This window comes from Lactuca sativa, chromosome 8 (genome assembly GCF_002870075.4).
Source record: "Lactuca sativa cultivar Salinas chromosome 8, Lsat_Salinas_v11, whole genome shotgun sequence".
NCBI lineage: Eukaryota > Viridiplantae > Streptophyta > Magnoliopsida > Asterales > Asteraceae > Lactuca > Lactuca sativa.
In genome coordinates, this window is record NC_056630.2 from 14111743 (window position 1) to 14139164 (window position 27422).

Below are 27422 nucleotides of genomic sequence, written 5' to 3' on the forward strand. Positions count from 1 at the left end.
AATTGTTAGTAACCATAGTGTGACTCATCAAGTACAATATCAATTAATGATTTGTGTCTCTACCTAATCGTGAAACTATTTCACAATCACTTAGATGATCGATAAGGTTTTGGATTGAGATGCTCACTATGAGTGTCTCATCCTATTGCTCAATTGATTCTTAACCTCGCTTTATGAGAGCTCTAAACACTTGAAAGGTTTCAGACTCATGTTCATACGAAGTTGGTTTTACCATGTATCATGGTTAATATAAACGATCCATTAGTGCAAACTAATTCCAACAGACTTTCACATCTCTCAGTGATGTATTCATCATTTATCTTGATAAATAAGATTTTCATTTATCATAAGACTTGAGGTTATATGATATCCAAAATTTGATCCAACAGGATACTTGGTAATGCATTTCTCATTTGTGTATTCAAGACTATGATTCCATAAATACAGTTTACCCAAACCTTTGGATGTATTTGAATAAGTACTTATTATGTTCAATCTGAACGATCCATTAGTTGAACTAACATCAACAAATATTCACAATAGTACATCTTATTTAAATATTTGAATCAACTTTGAAATATTGTTACTATACTAGGTTCATAGATTTCCTAACTTTCTTTTAACATGTTAGAATTCTCTACATTTAAATAAGTCAGAACTATCTTATGAATCATAGTATAAACAATTTCAACTATAATACCATAGACTAAACATTTAAGAAAAGAGTTGTCTTTTGATCCCATGTATAGTAGCAAGGACTTAACATTCATGATCAAATTATCTTCTCCTTGTTTCAGTCTTCTTACTTCATTTTAGTCACTACACATTCTTGCAAATGTCAGTACTTAATCCTTAGTAAAATACTCAAGGTTTAGAAGTAATGTTCTGATGGCATTATGAATCCATATATTTGATTTATACCTGATTTACCAAACATCCCCTAGGACTCCAAAATCTCTTCAATGAAGCCCCAATAATTTCCATTTAGTCCCTGTCGTCCATAAAACTAACAAATTAAGTCCGGATTTTACACTTTTAACCCCCAATCTCTTAGTGTGTGACAATTAGCTCCATGAGACCATCATTTGATATATAATTATTTATTTTAGGGCTTCTACTCGTTCATTAATTTATTTATTTATCTAATAAATAAGCAGGATGTTACATAATCTCTTTTAGCCACATAATTAATTTTTAATTAATTCTTGTCTAATATTAATTAAACTATATGATTTTTTTTTTAATATATTATTCATATAACATACTAATAAATCATAATAACCTCTTTATTCATAAATCATCCTATCATGTTGCTTTAGTGAAAGCAACCCAAAAGGATCATGCACAACCGGGTCAAATACTTACCAAATATAGTTACGGGCTTAGACACTAATCCAACATGTTTTCCACTTTCACTTTTTAAGAGTTTTTACTTTTTAAAATAATAAAATTAACAGGTAATTATCACCCTCTAATCGGTCCCTTTTAATACCATTTTAATACCTTGATGTCTCTTCATTCAGTAATCTCATTTTTTCATTTACTTCTTATTAAAAAAAATGGAGAATTTCATATATGCCCTTCTTAAACATCAAAATATCATATTTATCCAACTTATTTTCTAAATATCATATTTACCCGGCATAAAAATTCTAAATATCATATTTACCCTTCATAAAATTTCAAATATCATATATGTCCTTTTTAAACATCAAAATATCATATATGCCCTTCTTAAATATCATATATATACTTTTTAAACATTAAAATATCAATGGTAATATCTAAAATATCCTCCATCTATAACATGATAATAATCAACAACAAAAATTAAACTATCAAAATATACATTCCATAGAGAGGGTTGAAGATGAATCTATTTGTTTGTTAAGAGGACGACATTTCAACAATTTAGAAGTTCACATTCCATTTTCATAGACGTAAGGTTAATATGATTAAAATTTTGAATTATTATAATAATTTTAAGGTATAAAAAATGATTATAGAATATTAAAACCATTATAAAAAGGGATTTAGGCAAATATGATATTTTGAAGGTTTATGAAGGGTAAATATGATATTTAGAAATTAAAGTGGGCAAATATGATATTTTGAAGTTTAAGAGGGACATATATGCATATATGAAATTCTCAAAAAGAAGAAGAAGAAGAAGAAGAAATATGTTCTATATCATTCTCGATATTATCTCACACTCCGTCAATCCTTTCTCGCTCCATTTATCTCTCGTTAACTAAAGATGTGAATCATCGATGATTCATCAAGAAAAGAGGATTTCAACAAGTTTATAGACATGGGGATTTCTACCAGGTTTGACAATTTTGGAGTAATTAGGTGCTAAATAGCAACCACATCGTAGACCGGGGCTATTTGGGGGTTTTATCTTCATGTTCTCTCTTTTCTTTGTTTGTCCCCTTAGACCATCTCCAACTCACCTCCATCCCCCCCCCCCCCCCCCCCCCTCACCCCCAAAAAAAATGCAGTAAAAATGAGACAAATAGTGTTTCATCTCCAACCCTACTCTATTTTTTACCCCCAAAAAATATATTTCATTATTCCAACTTACATAGATTGTCAAACACACCCTATACTAATTTAGTTTTAACAAATATATAATCTATATTTTTTTCATTACATTAATATTAAATACAAAAGATTATATTTATAATAAATAAATAAATATTATATATGCATTTCTAAAAATATTACACATACACACTTTTAAATAAATATTAAATAAATAAATAATAGTATTGTCACTTGTTGGTTTTTATTAGATTATTATTGTAATATATAGGTTAACTATATGTTTAATAACATATGGTATCGTGTTTGTAATGTATATTTTAATTATAAGTTTTTGTGAAATAAGTTGTCGTTTTTTTAAATTTCAATATGTATTTAAAATATTATACGAATTTGATGAACAAAAAACAAACTTTATATTTATAATTAATTAATATAATTTAATATATAACAAAATATTATAAGTATTAAATATTATATTTAAATAATAATTAGTAGGTAAAAATGAACTAGAAAATGTATAAATATATAACAAAGGGACTAAAACCGACAACGTAAAGTTCATCTTCATTTTGGGAGAAATGAATAATATAACACCATATTTGGTGCAATGCTATTCATAACCTCCAAAATAAGGGAATAAATGGGGAGGGTTGGAAAAGAACGGAAAAAATGGGGGAAAAATGGAGAATGAGAGTGGGTTGGAAATGCTCTTAGTATTTTTTACTTAGTTTGCCAATTGTGCAGAAATTGGATGGGAAGGATGCGATTGGATTGATGATTGAAGCAGTGGATGGTAAACTATTTTAATATGTGATTCCTTTTTTCCTATACATATTTGCTTAATTCACCTAAAGAAATCTGAAGCAAACAGAACTCGACAACAGGTCCTCTGAAAATGAAAGACCTCTAAGTAAACGATTTTTTAAAATTCAGATATATGAGACAAATATTTCTGGTAAATGTGGAGTTTTCATATATGTGACGAAAAGATTTCTGATTATTGTTGTTGAAATTGTTTGATAACTCAAATAATAAATATAATAGCTTTGTGTAATTCGGATGTATACTAAAGTTGCTGATATTTAAAAGAAAACACAATATTTAGATTTTTGCAAAGTATATTCGTTTCCAACACAATATGTTGCTCCACGAGGTCTTAATGACTTACAAATAAGTTTTATGTTTTTATTTCTTGCATTTTACTTCAAGCTTTGTAACTTTTTGGTTTGTACTAATCTTCTTCATAACAACAATTTCTTCACTGGCTTACTTCTAGCTGTTAAGATTTGGATTTGACAATTAGATTGAAGAAAATGAATGTTTTTTAATGGACTATTCTTGAATGATCGCAATTTCGTCAAATTTGTTATTTTCATTCCTTACCCATTTTTGTTTATGTAATTTGCAATGACACAATTTTTTTTAAATAGTTCTTAGTTTTAATTAAATTACAATATTTTGTATTCTAGAAAATGTGCTTTCTATATATTAGTTTGCTTTTAATGCACTTTTGTTATTTTTGATCATTTATTTTTGTCAATAGAAATTTCATTTATTAATGTTAAGTATTTACCCACTCAAAACTTCACAGATGAGTTGCAGTTTTATTCTTAGGGGCTGTTTGATAGCCATCTGACCCATACCGAGTCAGATAAATCAGCTTTCTTGGTCAGATTTTCGTGTTTGATACGAGCTGTCTCAGTCAGCTTGTCTAGCCCAAATGCATGACTCGCTCAGCTGTGAAGATGTTGCTGACTCGCCCAAAAGACCATCCTGCCCTCTAAAATTTTTCTCGTGACCTGAAAGAGATTGTGTCCAAAATCAGACGCCTCCTTTGTCACCTCCATCGAAGAGCTCATTCCCAATCGCTGTCTCCATCAACATCGAACAGCCCTCCCAGTCGGATCTTCGTCTTCTCCAGCAGCTTGCAAGATCGCCATCCCAATCACCAATCTATTCTTCCCCTTACGTCCATCACACAGGTACTTGCCCTCCTTTGTTCAAATCGAAGTTCGATTTTGACTTTATTTAGTCAAAACTCCATCTTCTTGGTCGATGATTGAGCCCCTTACTGTTGCTAATTGAATTAATGGGTCGGTCCCCTCTAAATATGCTTTAATTGAATTAATGTTAGGTTACAACCCTTTATCTTGAATCGTCCCTATATGTGCTTCAAATATTCAAATGAAAAAACAATTGTGTTTGGTATGTTATGTAATATGTCAAACTTTCATTAGGAATCTTTCCTCTTTTCCCATACATAATCCGAATCCTTTTTGTTGTAATGTTATGAAAACTAAAATTGTGCACGAATAATCTATGAAATCTGAAATTGTGTATAATGTATGTAATAGATTATGAAATCAGAGTTTTTTTTTTCTTTGTATAAGCTATGCAATCTGATTTTTTTGGGTGTATAAGCTATGAAATTAGATTTTTTATATGATGTTTTGTTCTGATGTTATGAAATCTCAAATTGTATATATGTAAGCTATGAAATGGTCATTTTTCATCACTATATATAACAGAAGGGTAAAATGGTCATTTTTCATCACTTAGCACATTCAGTCAGATGTACAATCAAACAACATGATTTCTTACTCAGTCAGGATTTCTTACTCAGACAGACATTTCCCAGTCAATACTTTTTCAGTTAGCAATTATCAAACGGGGCCTAACTCTACCCTACTTTCATGGCATTGCATATGTGAAACATAATATGCATTTGAACTAAACCTTTGTATTTATAAATGTTATTAAAATGATCTAAAATTTTGTAATCTTCACTGAATGTAGCTTAAAACAATATGGAACCTTAATTTTGTCACTTCATGTATGTCTTTTAAATAAAATTTAAATTTCTATATATAAGGAACCAATCCAATACAAAATACTTTTCGGTTATATACTAATTTTGACAAGGTGGTTTTTTGGAAATTTCAAATTTCTATATATCAGCAACACTGGAAATATGTCATATTGCTAAGTTTTGAAATTTTACTTTAAGAATGCTTAATATTTACACTTTGTTATTTAACTTTTTTTCAATCGACATGGTATGATACACTAGTATCATAACTAGTGTTATATAAATTAGAAATGATTTGGTGTGAAAAATAAGAAGAAAGTGATATATTTATAGTGATTTTGAAAAAAAAAATTAATTAATTTTCATATTCTAGCCGTTGCCAACGACCACAAACGGCTACATTTCAAAAATTGGGTGCTACAAAAGTTTGACTTGCCGCCAATGTTTTAAAAACCGGTTTTTTAGTTGAACCGGAATGATGACCGGTTTCCGATTCAACCGGTTCGACCGCTGAGTAAACCGGTTTTTATAATTTTCATCTTTTTTTGTATTTTCGTACGCATACTTATATAAACAAATCAAGAATATGATGTCCACAAGTTCAAACATTAAAATACACATGAAAAGAAGTTGTAGATCATTCTAAGTACATTAAAATATCTCATAACCATAAGTTTTATATCAATCCATGTGCATTAAAAAGCAAATAAAGTCCTAGATGAATATAAATGTATCAAAAAACTTCATAATATTTATCATATGTTTTTATTCAAAAAATTTTAATAAATATGAAAAAACCACCAAAATTTATTATGCAAAAGGTTTCGATTTCATATGTTTTTATTCAATTTAGCGTGTTCAACTGGTTTAATTGAACCGGTTCAACCGGATTTTTGTAAAAACCGGCCGGTTTAATCCGGTTCAGAAATAGACATAAAACCGGTAATAGTTGAACCGTTCACTTCCCCGATTCCCGGTTCGACCGGCCGGTTCAAACCGGTTGTTAAAACATTGTTTGCCGCAAGCATACCACATTTTTCTTGGGGGGTCGTGCGGACATTTTTCCTTGGGGGGTCCGTGCGTACTGTGTGGTACACTGCACACCGAGTGTTCTTATGGGAAAGAGCATTAGAAACTGAAACAATAAATACCAACTTAGTTTAGAAAAAAAAAAAAACAATATGTTAAAACTTTTCTACATACATGTATATATAGCAGCAACAGAAAAACATATCACACCACAATGTCAATATAGAGAAACTGAAAATGGAAACTTGGCCTAATTAATTAAACATAACTAAGAAACTGAGCATCTTGCTATCCAAACAAGACTATCCACATATTTGAAAATTATTAAGCTATCAAGTGGGTCTCTCATCTCAATCTTGAAGATTTTAATCTTGGCTGCATTTGGATCATACAAAGCAAAACGACAACCTTCGTCAACTTGAAAAAAGAACTCCTCGTGTGATGTGAATCCATATGGAGTTATACGATCACTAAACTGGGAAAAGACATGATGTTTCACCCATGAGTCATCGTCATCATCCATCACCCACACATCACATTGACCATAACTAATGCGCGACATCAAACAAAGCTTTTCGGACAAAACTCCCAACACATTAAAGCGGTATCGATGGTCATGTAGTGGCAGCATAGACTCTGGAAGAGGTATCTCACCGTATGTCATTGCACTCAAATCAAATGTCAATATGGTCTGCGGTCGTGGCCAAAGCTCCAAATCAGTAACACAAAGCCAATGAATATGGCCATTTAAACAAACCTCGTTCTGGTGGATGAAACCTTTGATGTGGGAAGGAACTTTTTGAGATATTAACTCCCATGAACCCTTTTTCATGCTATAAACCTCACATTGTTGTTGTGTTGGTTTTTGGTGAAAGCCTGCAAGATTGACAACTTTGTAATCATCGGTTTTGGGATCAAAACCGAACCCCAGATGGTAACATGAATTGTAGGAAAAAGGAGATGGGGGGAGAGTTAACGACACCGAGAGAGAAGGATTCCATATGCGAATGAAATAATTATAATCACGCTCTGTTGCGTAAGAAAAGCATATTAAGCCATTCACACACCCAATGACATCAATCAAAGGATCTTCATGTTGGGGATTAATTGGGAATTCAAGTTTGGTTAAATCAGTGAGTTCGAGACGGGGAGAACGAGTGGAGCGTGCCGTTAATGGACCCAGACGACCAGAATAAAAGTCAGGAAAAACTGCCTTTTGAAAGAACAAGAGAATCTCATCCTTCTTGTTGTTGTTATGGATTGAATGAAGGAGGTGATATTTTATAAAGGAGGATTCAGACAAGAGAGCATTCCAAGTTTTACACACGAGTCTCATTTGAGCAAGCTGTTTCGCTAACAAGCGGATGAATATATTTGATAAAACGTCGCCTGGGAGCTTCTCCATGTCAACTGGTGAAGCTACTTTCTTCATGTATTTCATCTTTATTCTCAGAAGCTGCAACGTAACACAACGAGTTACTGTTAGAGGAGGACCCATCCCAAGTCCCAACTAACCAGATATAAACCACGAAAACATCAACACATTGAAGAGAGGATATCAACGAAGACTGAGATAAGAGGAAAGGAGATTATCGAGACTTACAGACTGAGGAGTAGGAATTAATCAAGGAAACAGGAGCTGATGGAGTAGTGATACAGATCCCTCGTTTTCTGAAAAAAAAGTTTGAAGCTTGTGTCGACGATGATCAGTAGAGGCTGATCTACGATGGTATGTTGCAGCTTCTGCCGATGACGAGGAAGAGGAACAAAGCCGGCTATATATAAGTCTAGGGTTAATTAAAATAGGGTTTATATGGAGCTTTGTTTTAGAGAATTTATAAGCATTAAAAGTTAATTACTTATTAAAATATTATTGTTTATCGGTATTGTTTAAGGACCTTGTAGGTTGTAACTCCTTTTCTTTTGTTGGGATTGTTAGACAACTTTATATAAACCTTTTTTAAAGTCGGTAATATTCGGAATGGGAAATTTGGATAGATCTTAGATAAAAGACTACAACCATTAATCCGTGTCAATCCAATCCAATCCAACTGCCTATTATTAAAATTTAAACACAACTATCTATTATTAAACCCAAGTTTTATATTCATTAATTAGCAACCAAACTCAAATTCAGCAGTATGATCAAGGTGGATTCTTTAATTCTTTGCTCTCTTCTAGTCTTCTATCTTCTATGCAATTTGCAAGACAAATAAATCAAACGGAAAAGTCTTCTAACTTGCTTTGTTTGTCCTCTCTAAATTGATAAATATAATGGATAAACTATTGATTCATGTTCAAATTTTCGCACTGCTAAACTCATATGACCATAGACTTACTCATGTGGCGAGACCAATTAAGTTTAACGAAGGTGTGTCACTTGACCCGCCTAAATTTTTTTTAACAAGTTTTATAGAAATAAAAATTATTCACAATCTTAAATCTTTTAAGTGAACTACCTTAACGTTTTTGGAAAAAAATATATAAATCAATATTTTCAAAGCTTATATTTTATATTTTAACTAGATTATGACCCGTGTAAAATGCAGATGAACATATAAAAAAATACATCTAGAGGTATAATGAGCTGACATAATATTAAAAAAAATAACAAAGTAACAAAAGCAAAATTAGCATTCTTAGTAATATTGAAATGTTAGAAAAAAAAAAAAAAAAAAAAAACAATGAAATGTCAGAATATCTATAATTGTTGAATGATCTCTTTGTAGACAACATTTTTTGTTTTATTAGTTAGATTACTATCCTCATCACATATGAGTACCTCAAAGCATTTTTTACTTATGACGCGAGAAACAATGATATATAATTGACCCTGAGTGAACACCAGTCTACGCAAGTATAATCAAACACTTGATAATAATTGTCCTTGACTTTTATTAATGCTAATGCAAAACGAACAACTACATGGAATTGCCTTTGTTGAAAGCAATGAGATTCAGTTATCAGACGAAGTTAACTTCTTGCCTCCAAACGGTTTATAATGTCTTTATGTGTCCTATATAAAATTCTTATAAATATAATATTATGCATAGAATAGGTAATAATAGAATGTTATAACGTATAGTGAGCAAATAAAAATACAAACTTCTTCGTCTTCTTTGACACGAAGGTGTGTGTCTAGCCCAAACATATAAAATGGCCTAGAACAATTGTATATATACATACATTATGTTAACAAAAGAAACAAAATCCATTTGGAAGAAAAAAGAACATAGGTTATAACACATGCCACGTAGAAAATATTTTTATGTCTTAGTTAAGATAAATGAGATACAATGTATATCGATATTCAGAAAATAGGAAAGTAAATAAATAATTTATTGTTCTTTACGTTAAAACACATAATAGTAATAGTCTATTTGGTTTGGTCTTCACATAAATACATGTGCACCGAAGTAGCCTGCAACATTGTTTGCAATTTGTCAAGAAAACCCTCAAGTTTCATAAATAACTGTCTTTTCTCAAAAAAAAATTGTTTTAGGCAATTTACAATGTTTTTAAGATAAATGTTTTATTTTTCAAAAGGTCAAATGAAATATATGTAAGTTGTTGTCGGCATAAAATAGAATGCACTCTATATTAGTGGTAAGAAATAGAAGTAAGATGGTATTATTGTTCCAAACATAAAAAAATAATTTGCTTCTGTTTGCAATCAGGTCACATGCCATGGTCTTATAAACGCAACAAAAAGCAATGTATTTTTGTTATAAACAGAAAAAAAAATGTTTGATGACATGGTTATTAAATGTTAAATTACAAAAACTAAAGTTAATGTTGGGCATTATATGAAAAATCATAAACATTTAAGTTATTCTTACCGCTTGTTTTATGAGTCTATTTTAATATTTTATTATGTTTTAAACCTCATTCTCCATACAAAATAACTAAAAAATAATAATAAATACATTTTAATTAAATTCTATTTTGACACTATTTTACATATTCTATTTTAACAGTACTTTACATAGATTCTCTTATATTTTCCAAAACTACCCCTTCCAAGTTACAACGACCATCCATTACATGCTTTCATTCTAGGAAGTTTATGGTCATTTACATATGACATGTCTAAAAATATCTCAATCATCAGAGCTTTCTGTCTATCACAATAATTTATGATTTCAAATATCAAAGATTCAAAGCCACAACAACATGATCTAAGTTTTCTGCAATAATCAAAGAATTCAATCACTATAATCCGTTGTTTGCCCGTTTCAAGTAAAACATAGATTTTCTAACTAATGTTAAAACAAACCTTTTGAAATATTCCCTTAACGACAACGGACGTTATCTTGAACTTGATACCTTTTGAAAACCACATGGACCATTTTTGAAAATTTTTCTTAAGTTAATTTCTAATCTTTCTAAATTAGCTTATCGATGATCTAAATTGACATACAATTTCACTGTCAAATGTAGAAACATGTGTTTGATGTAGTGATTGTTTAGCACCAAAATGATGTTTGAATTCCAATCAACCTCTAAAATGGTGGGGTTTAGAGGCGTTTTTGGTGTTAAAAAAGAGCCGATACAAAATGGTGCTAAATATAAAGGCTGGTCGTATTCTTGTCCCCAAAAACACAAAAATAGTATAATATGGTGGATGGTTAGAGTTGGCCTAAAAATACCAAACTCCTCACTTTAGGACATACATGAGATAGCTTCAATCGTGTCTACCTTGATGTGGAAGCTTTAATCTTAGTTGCCTTGATGTCAAGTGCTTCTTTCTTTAGGAACAAAAGTATGTTATGTTTGTAAATTTATGTAAAAAAAGATCATTATAAATGATCAGATAAATTATTATCTTTGAAAAAAGGTTAGGCAAACATACATAAACATTGCATTTTTGCTCATTTAGGTAACTACTGGTTTTTGTCCAACACTTCAAAAAGTGTTTATCAACTTATAACATTTTGCTGCCATATAAACTAAATAAAATTTAATTTTTGCTACTACATAAGCTAATAAACTATTAAAAAAATCATTTTCGAAACTCACCCTCTAACAAAGTAAACGAGTTAGAATTCAATTATAGCGGATCCCAAACTAACCACGTACAATTTTATCATCAAAGTACGTATTTAATACTTGTAAATCCTTTTTGAAGTTAATACGTATGAAAATGAAAAACATTCAGGGTTCACAAAAAATATAAGGGTATTGATATTAAAAAACATATCACAGTAAAATATCAAAATGCATCTAGTGTGGTTGGGCCATGTTGATAACATAGTTCACCACCTGCTCTGTTGTCAATGGGATGCAGCGATGCCTCCTGGCCTCCTCCCCATGGATGCAACTATACTGTGCTAGCTCTCTCACCAACACGGGGCACTGGCATCTCGTGCACCAAGCACGATCACGAGACAAAATACGGCCCCATCCATAACCTATATATAAATTTCACACAAATGATTGTTAGTGGTTTAATTGATTTATTGATTATAACATATTTCTTTCCTTAAAACTACATCGATTTTCTATTTTTTTAATAAGTCAACTGGGGACTAACTACACTTTTTGGGAATATTTATCTATATATTTATAAATTTTCATAATTTACGTTTGTGTGTGTGTGTGTGTATATATATATATATATATATATATATATATATATATATATATATATATATAATACCATTATACATTGTTTAATAATAAGAAATCTACTTAAAAATAAAATACAATATCTTTTAAATTTAAAACACTATCTTGTATAAACCTGGAACAACCTAAAGGAAATTAAATACATGAAATTGCAAGAATAAGATTAAGGGTGCAAAGGAGCCGAGCCGATCCCGAGCCTGACCGATTCGAGCTTCATAGTACGAAGTTCGGCTAGAGCTCGTGAAGAATTATATCAACTTGACTCGGGCTCGGCTCAACTTGTGTTTTGTCTAACGAACCGAAATAAGCTTAAGCTTGTTTCAAGCTCATTAAGAAACCCGTTTACTAATATCCTAAATTCTTAATTCTTCAATTATGTTTTTATTTTAACATAAAAATAATAATAAATTATATTATATATATAGGCTCGTTTAGGCTCATGAGCCTAATCAAGCTTAGTGTCGTTTTACCGGTTTGTTAACAAGCATGACCCGAGCCTAAACAAGCCAAATCGAGCTCATGAAGAAGCTCGAGACTAATTTCAAACAAGCTCAATCTGGGCTTAAGAAAAAATATATATATATATATATATATATATATATATATATATATATATATATATATATATATATATATATTTTAAATTTCCGGATTTTACCATTTCAACCCGACCGATTCTTACCGTTTCACATGACAAACGATTTTTTGGCTTCTAAGAACCGGTTCCGAGACCGATCCCGGCTGAACCGGTCAGTACGGGTCGGTCCGGTTTTGAAAATATATTTAGTGGATAAAATGCAAACAAAAAGTGAATTTCAAAAGGCAATGGTTTCCCACATCGGCAGTGAACAAGTGAAAAGAATGTTGTTGCAGTCTATAAAATAGAAAGCTGAAAAATCGATTTTCAGAATGCTATCCCACGACGCTTGATGTATGAAGAACTGACTTTTTCTATGGGTTATAAAAGAAAATTAATTGATGCTTCTCTGCTACTTTTTCTCTATACGCAATAATATGCCTTTCAAGTTAGATATGTTTTTGTGTATATTTAAAGAAGTATGTAGCACTTTAAGAAAGAAAATTTAAATAGTTCTGTTTTGGCGGTTTTAAACGGTGGTTATAGAGGAACTAGTAAAGGGAATTCTTACTTGTTTAGTTGTTTCTGGAGATTTTACTTTCATATATGTGTTGAACAAATGTTTTTTTTTGCTTGTTGTAGTGTTTGCTCACTTTCACAACATCATTTTAAATTAAAAAATAGAATGCTTACCATTATATTCGAGTATGTACCTCCTCATCCAAGTGCCTGCCAAATTTTGGTTGACAACGTGAAGAAACATAGCCGGATTTATAGAAACAAGCAACTCATAATCTCTTTGCCTCAGACGCCTCCACAAACGACCATGTCTTGATAGACGCCTCCACCGACTGCGTATAACATAATGCATATTAGTTCATTGTATTCTAACCATAAAAGAAAAACAGAAAACATATATATTGTATAATAGTTACTCTCCTACATACTTTTATGTTTAAAAATTGATTTTCCATTAGCAAACTTATAAATAAATTTTTTTTATATAAATTAAATTCTAATCAAAATCAAGAAAAAATAATAGCAAACTTATACATAATTCTTGTTTATATAATTTTAAACCTTAATGAAAATCAACAGAAATATAACAATTATACTAATGTAAATATAATAACATCGAACTAATTTACAATTAAATAAAACATTATATGCTTAATAGTATGATAATAGTGCTAACATAGTAGTCATAAAGGAAAATAAGCCAAGAATATATATGCCCGGTTGATTCTAGAGGAAAGTGCCTAAAGAGTTGTTACAGAGAGAAGATCAACAAAGAGGCCAGGGAGAGGGCTCTCATTTTTAAGGGTGGGTTAATATTCTGAAAAGTTATTGACTCTTAGCATTAGTTCTAGTTGAAAGACTAATTAAATTAGACTCGTAAGCTAAAAAATAATAATAGTACACCATAGCAGCAATAACTAAACAAAGTAAGGCATTGCCCCTCCCGGCATGGCCTCTTAAAAAAACTGCTACTGGTTCATTGAACTCTAATGTAGTTAGGGTTTTTATATATGTACTTTGGTACTTAGAATTACTTTTGAAGAATGAATTAATGCATATTGTATGAAGGTAATAAGATGACGAACTTGCGTGTTTCAATAAACTCTGCATCTGTTTTTAGTTTAAAACCAGTGAAATGGAAGTTAACTAATAAGAGCTAGGTCAAACATGATCCAAAGTTAATGATCTAATTAATCAAAGAAAGAAGCTAATTAACATCAACTTCAAAAGGTAATGATGTTTACCTGGAGACTCTAGTGCATGCTAACAGACTTTCGCGGTCGAGGAAACCAAAAATGTGAGTTAGCGCAAATTCATCAAGCCTTTCTGTATGATCTGTAAGTTATAGTCGATCAATTGAAAATGAGTCGATATTCTGAAGTCATAGCAGATCAATCAGTTAGAATTTCATTATTACCGATAGGATTAGGCTGTTGCGCCATATGTAGGTTGTAGGTGTTCAAATAAAATCGTGCGACGCCAATTTGTATTCCGCAATCTTCCGCCAGACTCGTTATCCTCCTTTGTTGTGCTTCATCTTCAATCACGAATGTCTCCATAGTAGAATTCAGAAAGAAATTTGCCGCCACAAACGAACTAATGTTCCGCATTCTGTAGAAGAACGAATCAAATAACATTTAATATAAACCGATCGAATGAATTTCCGATTATAATTAAATTAATGAAGTTGAAATGACTAGATCAAACCAAATAACAAATTATGTACCTATTCAAACTCCGATCATGAAATACTTGACGAATATCTTGGATAAGCCTGTGTTGCACATTCTCTGGAAGTCGACCAAATGCATCCATGAAGTTTCCCAGGTCCCTGCATATCGCCGGAAAATCTCTCTCCTCATAGTTGATGTTGATGATGCGCAATGCCATATAACGCTCGTAAGCATCATCCATTAATGTGAATTTGAAAGAAAAACCCTGATCAAACAAGGAAGGAGAGTGTTTGCGTTGAGAGAGAATGATGTTTAATTTGTAACGAGAGTTAGAGCGCCAAGATATGGTTTGGTGTCGGTTTGGCATAATGAAGGGCATATCTGTAAATTACCTGTTATGATCGCAAGAGACGTGAGGTGCTCCACGTATGCATCTCCAAGGTGTTGAAAACGGAAGTAACCCCAAATTAAGAGTAAAATTTTGGATTATTATTCTGATAAAATACTTTTTTCTTTTTTCAAAATAAAAGTGTTTTTAATTTTGTATTTTATGAGTTTTTTACAAGTTTTCAATTGATACTTAATTGAAAATATATAGGTTCATATCATTATCATAAAAGCTCATGGTAATAAATAATTTTTTTAAAGCTTAGGTTTAAAAAACTAATCCATTTTTTTATTCGCTTGAAAAAATTAATATTATAATGCTGTACCATATTTTTAGATATGTGTATTAATTGCCTCGTATCATAATGTAGACAAATAGCAAATTGGAAATGAACTCATAAATTAATGTTATGCTATGTTACATTCACATGCATGTTCTACCATCCATCGATCGTACCTCCATTATATACCTATAAAACCTTTTTATTTCACAAATAAGTTTTTTTTTTTTTTTTTTTTTTACTCGAATTGAAATTTGCATGTTGTATATTTTTTGTTATAAAATGATAATTTTCATATTAATATCCTTGTATTATCCAAGTCCAGATCTATTTTAATTTAAGTATTATTATCAATTACTTCAAGTTTTATATATAAAAAAAATGTAATGATTAAACAAAATTTTCTAATCGTGTAGCACCTTAAGTATCTAATTATTAAGTCTAATAAGAAAACGCTGCAATTAATTACGAAGGAACCATCAATATATCTAAATCAACTAATCAATATTCAAATATATTCTTTTTCTTGTTTCTTAAGATTCTTCTATGGAAAGCTAATTAAGTAAACAACAAAATAAATAGACGACCTCTTAATAATCTCAGAAGATATTAAACGCAGAACTCTCAGTTAAGCATATTATAACTGTTTTAATTAAATAATTAAACTTGTTGATCATTTAACATTTACTTACAGAAATTCAAATTTAGGAAGAGAATAAGAAAATTTACCGTTGAAGTCATTTTCATATTTAGATGTTAAAAACAGATCTATTTTAACTATTTTTTGAGCAATAATTACTTCAAGTTTTCTTATACAAATTACATTGATTAACCAAATTTTCTAATTTTTTTTCTTACTACTCCACATGCATGTTATCAAAAAAAAGTCGTATGCCAAATATTTTCTTTTTCTTGTTTTTTCTTTTTAGATATTCATCTATTGAAAGCTAAACCCCCAAAAAAGACGACCACATAATAATTTTAAAAGATATAGTATATTTTTTTATTTTAATAGTTATTTAAATCATGTATGGGTATGACTCACCTCTACCTTCTTCAAAATATTTCTTTCATGCATTCTTCCTACCAAAAATATAATAAAACAAACATGAGTAAATAAGGAAGGAAATATTTGCAGAAATTAAAGTGTAAAAAAAGGTGTATACCCTTGACACACGTGAGTCATCTACATCAGACTCGGAAGGAAGCAAAGAATTACAAAAACTGGTCAATTGCTTTGGACTTGTGTCAACACCTTCAGAAACCACAATAGCTTTATTTTCATCTTGGTCCTTTATATTCTTTGAAAAATCAACTCCATAATTAATAAGCCTGTTAATTTAATCATACACACAAACAATGCTCTAAATAAAATAAAATAAAAAAATAAAAATAAAATAAAATAAAATAAATAAATAAATAAATAAATAAATAAATAAATAAAAACTAATGCCCATCATGTTCTTCTTAGCTTCTAAGATTTGCTATTTATTCCTCAAATAGCTTCTTGGATAAAAACTCCCTATCAATTAACAAACGTAAAGAAATTAACATATTATACTTTAGTAAAATAACTCCATTAAATTTAATACCTTTTGATGTATGAAATTTCTTCTTTGAGGTGATTAAGTTCTTTTGCCATGATCGGATCCTGGATGGGAGAATCACCGGATTCCAACCACGGCGGAGTCCAGAAGGGATCTCTAACTCCGGCGTCTTTCCTAATTTTTACTTTTTAGAAGGTCAGCACTCTCAAGCCAAATATTTCATTGCACCATCACATTATGTGACCTTCGAAACCTCAAATCTCCACCAGGCGCCAGTGCCACCTTGTTTGCCACGGTTTTCAGAAGATGGTCTAAGCTACCAGTGTGACCTATCCTCTTTCGAGCTTCAACTCTAAGCGCAGGTCTCGTAATCGGATTCCCAATCATCGCCTTCTTCTCTTTCATAGCTTCTAGAAGACTGAGCTCCGCCGCTAGATACCTCTCCTTTGACCACCTTTCTGTGGGGTCTCTAATGAGCCCTAATTTCTTGCATTTGTTCATGGGTTTTTTATTGACTAGCTAACTGGTTGTTAGCTTGCTTCACACGCTTCTTTATCTCAAATTTCTTGTTTTTTTCAACCTTCTGTTAAGATGATCGTCACTCTTCACTTCATCATCAACTTCCTCCTCCTCCTCCTCATATCCACCATTGTTAACATCTTGTTCATTTTTCAGTTCTTCTTCGCCAAGAACGAAGCTTGAAGAAGACTGGGTTGTTTTGCTCGTATCTTTGTGTCTTCCAATAAACATAACTTGTCTTCTTACACCCCACCTTACCATCGCATTGTACTTCAGCTCCTTCTCCAATCCGATCTCTTCAATCTTCATAGCAGCATGACCTGACCCGACTTGAGTGTTTGGGTTAACCAGCCAGAAATTCTGCAGATGCTTCTTCTCGCGAACTCTTGAGATGGAACTTGCCAGAAAAGCACTTTGCCAGCGAGTTTTACTCCCATTACAAACGTCTCATCTAAAGCAGGATACATCTTCGTGATTCCATGGCTGAAAGAAGTTCGTAATGACAGAATGCTCGGATACCTAATCGCGACGTTCAAATCTGTTTCTCACTCACCTGAAAAATGATCATTATCCATCAGTCAGAGGAAAACATAGTCAGATCCCATCAATAAAACAGTTTTTTGTCAATGATTCACGAAGTGATTGATTACCATAAAAACGCGAACGGATCTCAGTTGAAGATGAGTTCTAGGAGGAAGGTTTTTGTGGTAGATCTCGTAAATGGAGCCTGGTTGGACCTCTTCTTCTAGGATTTCGTCTGCTTCACACATGAAATAACGAGAAGCCATTATCAACGGAAGAATTGAAAGAAATAGTTTGGATCTAGCTGTATTATATGCTAAAAGGATAAGTTTGAAATCATACGTTTCCTTTGAAGCAGGAATTGTCTGGCCAAAGTTGATGTCTGCGCTTGTGCGCCGTCTAGTACGCTGGTTATTTCTTGCCTTTTCAAGCTCATTATCTCCTGCATCCATTAATGCCTTTTATTACATCTCTCCTCGGTGATAAAGGACGATAGAGAAGAAAAAAGCAATACGAATTTCAGAAACAGAAAAGTCAAAATTATGATTGTAATACGGAAGAAAAACAATATTTATTGGGCATGCTCATCATAACAGGTTTAAGGTAAAACATCAATTAAATTCAGAAACCTAAACTCTCGTTTATAAAATCCAAAATCCCTTTGTGTGTACGCTCGTCTCCATGTTTAAGGTAAAAGCGAAGGTTTCGGACCAACTTTTGCGAACTCATTAATATTAGCAAATGGTTAAGATATTGTCATCCGTATGAACAACACGTATATACAAGACAAATACAAGGGTTAATTTAGATTAAATAGTGGAGGAAAGAAATTATTTTATCTATTAGTAAGGAGAAGAGAAAATGGTATTTATCTTGTCTAAAGGATTAGATTCAAATAACACCTCAATTTTCGAGGAGTACTTAAATAACAAAATAGTCGTTCCAATATTTCTCGGGATCAGTTATAGGAGTTACTTTTTCTAAACTATAGCGGAAACAAATAAAATAAAATAATGTCTTCGATTAAAAAAATTCGTGTGTAACGTCTTCATGATACTCCTCTTTCATGTTTTCGTGAAACTCCACTGTCATCTTTCTGATTAAGCATGATCCTCGGCTTTGCCACATGTCACTTGCTAAATACTTTCATTGGTTATGCACATTTTAAAGTTTATAATTGAAAAAGCCTAAGGCCTAGTGCCTAGTGAATTCATGTAACACTACATGTCTATCATTAAAAAATATATTTTTTTTTATTATATATTTTCAATAAATCATATAACAAAACATATCACCTGATGATATGATTTAGGGGCCGATGAATTATACAAAGAAATAACCAAATGCTCGTTTTCCTTCTCCTTGGCACAACCTATCCATTGTACAAAGTATTTAAATATCTAAGCAAATGATTAAAATTCCAAATTTTCATCATTGTTGATCGCACACATCCGTCATGATGACGACTGTTAAACACCTCATCTGTTTCCACTAAATATGTCATCCTATGTCCAAATAACATTTGACTGCAACTATATTTATCATAAAATAAATTGTCAATAAATAATTGTAAACCGCATATAAACCGCGTGATAAACATTCACATGCGACCAATCACAATACACGAAAAACTCATCTTACAATTGATAAGCCTTAACTGAAACTTTGTTACTAACTGTAACACACGCATATTCGGGTTAGTCAATTTAAATATTATAAGCATTCAAATTTGATTTTTTGATAGAAGATTAATTAAGATAAATAATCTTAACCAGAGTTATAATATGTGACAATGATTTCGTACATATAAAGAACGCCTAAATTTGACTTCGTGAAAGGAAATTATGATTTTTCAAATATTTCAGCGTATCAGTATACGACTTATACACCGAAATTAGAATCGATCAATTGTTAGGAAAACCAATTTAAACGAGAGTTAATGATCTCCCTAATACGTATCCGTTGATATAAAGATAGTCAAGAACGGATGTCATATAAGAGAGTTATATATTTTTAACGAACTTTAACAGTCTAAGTTTGTTAAAAATATTTCCTTAAAAATAAATTCAAAACTAGCCGACGTAGTCTAAATGAAAGTTATAGATCTCATCCATAGGGGTGAAAACGAGGTGAGTCAAGCCCGAGCTTAGCCAGACTCGGATCGGGCTCGTTTAAGTTATATGAGGCTCGAGCTCGAGTTCGACTCGATTCGAGCTTTTCTTGTACTGAGCTCGGCTCGAGCTCGTAAAGATTTATACAAGCTCGGCTCAGGCTCGGGATCGACTCGTTTTTTTTCTAACGTGCCTAGATAAGTTTAAGCTCGGCTCGAGCACGTTTACTAATACCTTAAATCCATAATTCCCCTAATATGTTTTTATTTTAATATATATAAATAATAATAAGTTATATTATATAAAGGCTTGTTTAGGCTCACGAGCCTAATTGAGCTTAATGACATAGGCTCGAGCTCGAGCTCGTTTAATAAAAGAGCTTAATATTAAGATTGAGCTCGGCTCGGGCTCGTTTAAAATCGATTTCGAGTCGAGATTTTAACGATCCGATCCCAAGTGGCTTGCGAGTAGCTTGGCTCGTTTGCACCCCTACTCATCCATAGCTACTCGTGAATATAAAATCCATCGAAAACAAAGCTCGATATTTCTAATAAAAATAGATTCTTCGAGCGCACCCACATGCAACGAAAGAGTGCGCCGCACGCACTGTCACTCCACCTAAAATGTGACACGTGGCACCATGCAGAAATCGACATGTCATCACTTTCGACCAAATGAACGGCGAGCAGGGGACATATACGCGGCGTGCAATCCGAATTCAACTATAAATAGTAGTCAAAATTCAGTCCATTCCCATACCCTTTAAATGTTTCTCTCGAGTTTCTCTCAATTTCGAGCCCATTTTTCCTTAGTTTTAAGTATTTGGCGAAACCTTGAGGTCCCTGAGATCCCGACAACTTGAAGCTAGCAGGTCGGAGTTCTGCCAGTGCAATTCCCAAACTTTTGTCTAGGGAATCTCTGTAAGTTAAATTACACTCAAAGTTGTTTTAGTGTAATTTATTTTTATATTCATAAGTCGTTATGAATCGATAAATAAGATTTATCATTAATTTCAAGTCATTATACTAATTGATCTATTTACGGGGATGATGTATAGGCTGGATTTAGTGAGGCGCTTAAAGTGGGATTTCCAAACAGTATACTTTGTATACCAAACGGACAATACCTCTGATATGATCCTACATTGTTGTTCCTTACTTGATAGATCTTGATGTATCCATTGGGATTATTGAGGAATCTAGAGTATCATTAGTCACCAAGAATATAAGACTAAGACTTAGTGACATTTGTATCTAGGTCACATCAGAGGAAATGTCAAGGAGTTTGGCGGAGCACTGTCAAATTCTACAGTCACCCACCTAAGTCAGGTGAGTGCATAGTTACTTTCATCTTATACATAGATATGAGGTATTTAGATAATTAAATGATATGTGTGCCTATTATCTACAATATGTGTTGGATGAACTTATATGATATGATTTTACTCGATTTATTATACAAGTACTTTCGTATATATATATATATATATATATATATATATATATATATATAGTCAAGATCAAATAAGAAGGAAAATTTTGGTAGGAAGGTAAGAAGTTTTTTTTTTCTACATATTTTTTTAGCAAACAAACAAAATGAATCATCACATGATTCATTTGTAAGATGATTCATAAGAAAAAATTCTCAAAAAAACATGTTGATAATTTATTTATACAATGATTTTGTTGTTATTTACTAAAATTGTCATAAAAATGAATATTTTTTTAATTTATTTAAAAATGAATCATAAAGATGTTTTTTTGAAATTATTTTCTTGTGAATCATCTTACAAATGAATCATCTAGTGATTCATTTATTTTGTTCGTCAAAAAAATATGTACAAAAAAAACTTCTTACCTTCCTACGAAAAAAAATTTCTTACCGGATCTATATCATATATATATATATATATATATATATATATATATATATATATATATATATATATATATATATATATATATACTAGTAGGGTAACCGCACGATGCAGCGGCGCCAGATAGTTCCTTACGACTCATAGTTCTATACGGTGATTAATTTCCTTTTCATGTCATATAGTTTGTTTCAGTTTTTTGGCGTGCTGTTTTGTGTCAGATAATTATGTTCGGTGAATAGTTTTCAGTTATGTACATAAATGCGAGGGGGGGGGGGGGGGAATACTTTCCTATCTGGTGAGATTCATTGTCTTGGGCGGTTGCTTTCAAGATAAAAATAAAAGTAAGTTCAAAAAACACATAATACATAGATTTATCATAGGTAGTATTTCAGCATGTTGTTTCAAGATAAAATAAAAGTTCAAAAAACACATAATGCATAGACTTATCATAGGTAGTATTGTAGATTAAAAATAGAAACGGAAAAAAGAAAGTTAAAATTGGTTTTAAAACAATAAAGTTCATTTAAATATCTAAATATGATTTTAATATGTTTGGAAATTAAAATAATACATATTCTAATTCAAATCAAACTACATAGTTATTTTTGGAAATTGAAAAAAGATAAATTCTTGAAAACATATATATTGTATAGTCTTATGATGTATCTAATATTACTTTCATTTAAAATGATGAGTATGACAAGTTTGTATAATATTAATTTCATGATGACATGTTGGTAGGTATCACATGAAAATATGGAATTTGAAAAGTAATGTATGGCATATTGGCATATATCTATTATTATTTTCATTTAAATTATTAATTTATATTTATTATATATTTCTTTAATTACTTTAGTTAAAATAAATTTAAAAAAAATTATTATTACTTTTCATTTAAATTATTAATTTACATTTTTATATATTTCTCACATTACTTTAGATAAAATACATTTTGAAAAACTTTATGATTACTTTTACGTTCTTTAATTATTGCTTTATAGAAAAATAATTCACGTATCTTAATATATTTTTATATTTTTGTATGATAATTATCTAATTTATTATTTGAGTATCGTATTTCATTTTGTTATATTATATATTCGGATGGTAAAAATATTGTATATCTACCAAAACATTATTGAATTTTAAAATAATAAATAATTTATGAATAGCACAACAAATATGAAAATCAAAATTAAACATAACTACCGCGGTTTTAAGGTATATGTTTCAAAAACTCTTCAAAGTAATTATATATTTATTTGTTTTTTATTCTACTGTGCTATATTAATAACATCAAATAATAATATAATATATTAGTAAATAAAATTAGAAAAAAAAGTAATAAATTTAGAAATAATATTGTAAGCCTATGTCCTCCCTTCTTCATGACAGTCATCAATTATGAGTCACCTCATGCCACATGTGTTATAAACAATATTAAATGAAGATAAATACTTCTATTAACCAACATCGTTTCCAAAACCACATACCAAATCATCTAAAACATTGCTTTTAATATTGTTCATCACCCCGAAATTAGAGTTATTCAAGAAGTCTCAATGTCTATAAATATGATGCAGGTAATGAATAATGACAATAAAATACTCAAATGAATGCTCCAATGAATAACACAACTACACACCATACGGTCCTTACTTCTGTTTAACTAATCACTATATCAAACCAAAAGAACCAATATTTGAGTAGTAAATATCATACTTATATCTGCATGGCATTTTACCATGGTTGTGGAGCATAGAATCAGCAATTGCATCTACACAAATGAACATATCACTCAAACCTACATTAAAAGGCAAAACAGATCAATAAAAGTAATATACAGTTACATTTATCATTCATCTTAATCAGAAGCCCATTTGGGCACCACTCTTCACCTTAATCGATCAAAACCGCAAAAAAAATAACTAAAAAAAGCTTTAAAGTATTAAAGACCCACAAAACTTAAAGTTAAATTACATATTTGGACTGAAAATATGAAAGCTAAAATACACTCTGTGCTTCAAAACAAATCATTACATGAAGATATATAACAGGGGAGTTAAATCACAATAAGCCAATCTGGAACTTAAAAAAATATAATTATAAATAAATAGAACTCGAAATAAACCTTGAGTTAGTTGTTGTTGTTACTTGTGCTATCCCGTTTTTGTAGTAGAGGGAGTGAGAGAGAGAGAGGAGATCTGATTCCAGATCTATCAAATATCCATGCAGTGTGTATGTGAAAGACAAAGAGTAACCATGGTCAAATACGAAATAATTAACCCAAAACAGCCATCAATATGAAGTTTTGAGTTTAAAAAGCAAGCCAAAATGCAAAAGCATAACTGATGATATATGTTTGAGACGAAATCATGTCCAGATCCGAAATAATAAACCAAAAACAGCTATCAATTCCTTCTACATGAAACAGTCGACAACTTCACACTCATAATTAACAAAAAAATCATGAAAATCTTACCTGCGTATGTGGATTTGTCTACAAAGAGGAGTCGATCGTCGGTGTGCCAACTACAACGCCGACTAAGGTCGCAGATCTTGAAAGTAGAATGACGATGGAGTGATACAGAGAACAATGTTTATGTCGGTTGTTTTCCGGAAAGCGAGTAAGGGATTTAAAGATATGCTCCTCCGCCCTTAATAATTACATGTTTGTATCAATCAAAAGTTTAAATCCCAAAACTCAATTTCATGATTTCAAAAAATTATGTCACATTTAACAGAAGAAATGAACTAACCTTGAATGCAAGAGCATGATCAGCAGCGAAGAAGAGGGAAGCAGAGACTAAAGCTGTTATGCATACTTTCAACATGGATTCTACAAAACTGATAGGGGAATCATCAGTGATTTTGTACTGGGTTCGTACCTGCTCATGTAATTACTCGTTTCATGGATGTTGGGAAGATTAAACATCAAACGAATGATAAAGATGAAAGGGAATGAAAAGATACCTGCGGAGAAGAAGGGATTTGAAGAATTGGAGGAGAGGTTTTGGAAGGAGGGAGACAGTGAAGTTTGGAGCAACAGAGGCGTTAGAGGCAACAAGTGTTGGAGAAGATCGTTATAGAATGTATGACGAACTGTACAAGATAGATTATGTTGGGGATGATAACAAATCGAACCTGGGATCCAGAGAACACAAAAAAATTAGAAAATCTTACAAACAAAATTGATAAAGAAAATAGTAGAAGAAAAGATTTCAAAAAACATTAGTACCGAGGGATCCTTTCTATGTCAGGTTTTAGAACCTGATTGTAGATGCGGTTTTGAAGTGGAAAGGCAGGTGAAGGATTCATGAACAATGTAGAGAGCGGCTAGGGTTTCTCAAATGTGAGAGAGAAAGGAAGGCTTTTAGTTCCAGATATCCGAAAATTTGATTTCAAAAAGATTTGAATTGCCCGCCTTGGATTATAACAGGTTGGCAATCCGTGTGAGTCCTTGTTTTTAATCCCCACCATTCGAATAATATTCAACGGTTCAGATCTGCTCTCCTTGTTTTTTAAGATAACATGCTTAATTTTTTGTATCTTAGGCTTTAAAGTTTGTACTTAAGACATTGATTATGTATGCTTTATAAGATGGTATATATATATATATATATATATATATATATATATATACATATATATATATATATATATATATATATATATATCGGGTAGTAACGGATGATGAGAAATTGAACATGAGAAATGAAAAATGATTAGGAAATGTCCTGACCCTTAGTTGCGATGATTGCGATGTAATCATCTACCAAAGTATAGATGAGGACCACAAACTAATCTAAACAATCCAATGAAACACGGATAGGTTTGCAACCTGTAGGTGATGAATTTACGAGTTCAGCGATGTACGAACAGAGTATTCATGTTATGTACTCTACAAGCGAATTACGATTTCATGCGATGTAAGAACTGTGCATTCAATACAATGATTAGATGATGAACATTAGGAAAAGTCCTTAGAGATGGGAATATAAACTGTGATGATAAGAGACGAATATTAGGAGAATCCTTTAGCGATGAAAATATATAATGCGATGGTAAGTGATGGCGAAGTAGGTGATGATTCTTAGGAGATGACCGTAGGATAAGTATAGAAGAAAATAGAGATGAGTAATTAGGTTAATTGTTTCACACCCCCGAACCAGGACGACGGAAATGTCTGGGGGCGGATGACGTTGTTGTATAGTGTCATCACAATTGAATATAAATGGACATAGCAACCAAACGACACACATTAAAAGATACCAACATACATTGTTTACATATTATATTTGTTCATGAATTACACAAAAGTGACATAAAGTAAGAAACTCCAAAATGCAGCAAATCCGGTTCTTAGGTACCTGCTTACCGGTTCCCTGAGAATACAAGTCATTTTGAAAACCATCAATAATGAATGTTGGTGAGTTCATAAGCAGATTTGTATAAAATGTTTTGTAACACTTTTGATTTGTAAATAGTGGTGTATCTCCAGAAAATTCGATATTTTCTATGAAAATGGTTTGTAAGTTCTGTTTCCAACACAGTGAATATATGCATGCATGACCTTGGATTCCTCTTGTTTGTATTTGTAGAATGTACGTTCCCAGAAAATCCAATATTTTCTGATTTATGAAAATATGTGGTCTTAAGACCCTAAGACTGGAGTGGTGTTAATAGTGTATTGAAAAATGATGCGTAGTTTTATATTCTATAAAACTAGTGAAGTGTATATTTTTCCGTAAATCCAAAGTAGTGTTGTTAATCCCTATGTGAGTCATTATAACCATGTTTGGTGTGACTGTTATGCCAATCATGACGTTCTTCAGGCGTCGGTTTCGGTAAGATATTTGTCACCCTAGACTGGCCATGTCTAGCTGTAGCGAACAACTCAGGTGTGGTGTCAATCCCTATATAGATATATACACAATACATCGTTATCCCTCCAGGAGACTCTGGTTATAATTATAGGACTTAGAATGTACGCTAGGTAGGTACAGTGAAGACAATGTCTCACTAGAGCCTTAACGGATTTATGCGAACTTTGACTCCCATTATTGGATAATGAAAATGACATTACTAGTGTGTATTTATGACTGAAGTTTTATGACACATGTTTTACAGCCCTATGACATGAAGATTATTATCCAAGCCTTAAGAGTTTTTATGACACACAGTTTATGAAACACCAAAGTTTCTGTCATGAAAATGTTTTGTACACCATTTTGATTACTATTTATAACACTTTATAAAATTAGTCATTTTTAAGTGTGTCTAGTTATAACATTTAGTATAAAAATAGCATAATATCTTGGACTTTAAATCATCAAAATAATGACAACATAGTTACCACTATTTTACTAGTAAAAATTATATTTAGCAAAATAA

At 31.4% G+C, this 27422-nt stretch overlaps 2 protein-coding genes, 1 long non-coding RNA gene and 1 pseudogene across 5 annotated transcripts; all 4 read right to left on the bottom strand.

The window, feature by feature from the left end:
- Positions 1-6538: 6538 nt before the first annotated feature.
- Positions 6539-8288, bottom strand: LOC111876377 (putative F-box protein At3g16210). Its single transcript, XM_042897162.2, has 2 exons — positions 7989-8288; positions 6539-7841 (listed from the first exon to the last, which is right to left on the bottom strand). The coding sequence occupies exon 2, from the start codon at positions 7824-7826 to the stop codon at positions 6654-6656; it is 1173 nt and encodes a 390-aa protein (XP_042753096.1). The 5' UTR covers positions 7827-7841; positions 7989-8288; the 3' UTR covers positions 6539-6653.
- A 3120-nt stretch (positions 8289-11408) lies between these two features.
- On the bottom strand, positions 11409-15038 carry LOC122195625 (uncharacterized). Its single transcript, XM_042897652.2, has 5 exons — positions 14836-15038; positions 14527-14720; positions 14354-14444; positions 13284-13441; positions 11409-11796 (listed from the first exon to the last, which is right to left on the bottom strand). Exons 1-5 carry the CDS (start codon positions 15021-15023, stop codon positions 11609-11611), a joined length of 819 nt encoding a protein of 272 aa, XP_042753586.2. The 5' UTR covers positions 15024-15038; the 3' UTR covers positions 11409-11608.
- A 1377-nt stretch (positions 15039-16415) lies between these two features.
- Positions 16416-18490, bottom strand: LOC111876374 (protein DYAD-like; annotated as a pseudogene).
- Positions 18491-23525: 5035 nt separating this feature from the next.
- LOC111876369 (uncharacterized) lies at positions 23526-25424 on the bottom strand. Of its 3 annotated transcripts, XR_006186086.2 has the most exons (6): positions 25267-25424; positions 25002-25172; positions 24788-24916; positions 24511-24685; positions 24160-24244; positions 23526-23832 (listed from the first exon to the last, which is right to left on the bottom strand). It is a non-coding gene; the product is annotated as an uncharacterized LOC111876369 (long non-coding RNA). The 3 variants fall into 3 exon arrangements; XR_008225757.1 differs by lacking the exon at positions 24160-24244; XR_002844998.3 differs by lacking the exon at positions 23526-23832 and having other exon boundaries at positions 23859-24685; positions 24788-24875.
- Between the last annotated feature and the right edge of the window lie 1998 nt (positions 25425-27422).

Excerpts from the sequence above, each read along its gene's own strand:
- LOC111876377 (XM_042897162.2), bottom strand. The coding sequence starts at position 7,826 with ATGAAATACATGAAGAAAGTAGCTTCACCAGTTGACATGGAGAAGCTC.
- LOC122195625 (XM_042897652.2), bottom strand. The coding sequence starts at position 15,023 with ATGGATGATGCTTACGAGCGTTATATGGCATTGCGCATCATCAACATC. Across the intron at positions 13,442-14,353 it reads GCATGCACTAGAGTCTCCAG|TCGGTGGAGGCGTCTATCAA; the intron begins GTAAACATCATT and ends TGTTATACGCAG. Across the intron at positions 11,797-13,283 it reads GTACATACTCGAATATAATG|GTTATGGATGGGGCCGTATT; the intron begins GTAAGCATTCTA and ends ATTTATATATAG.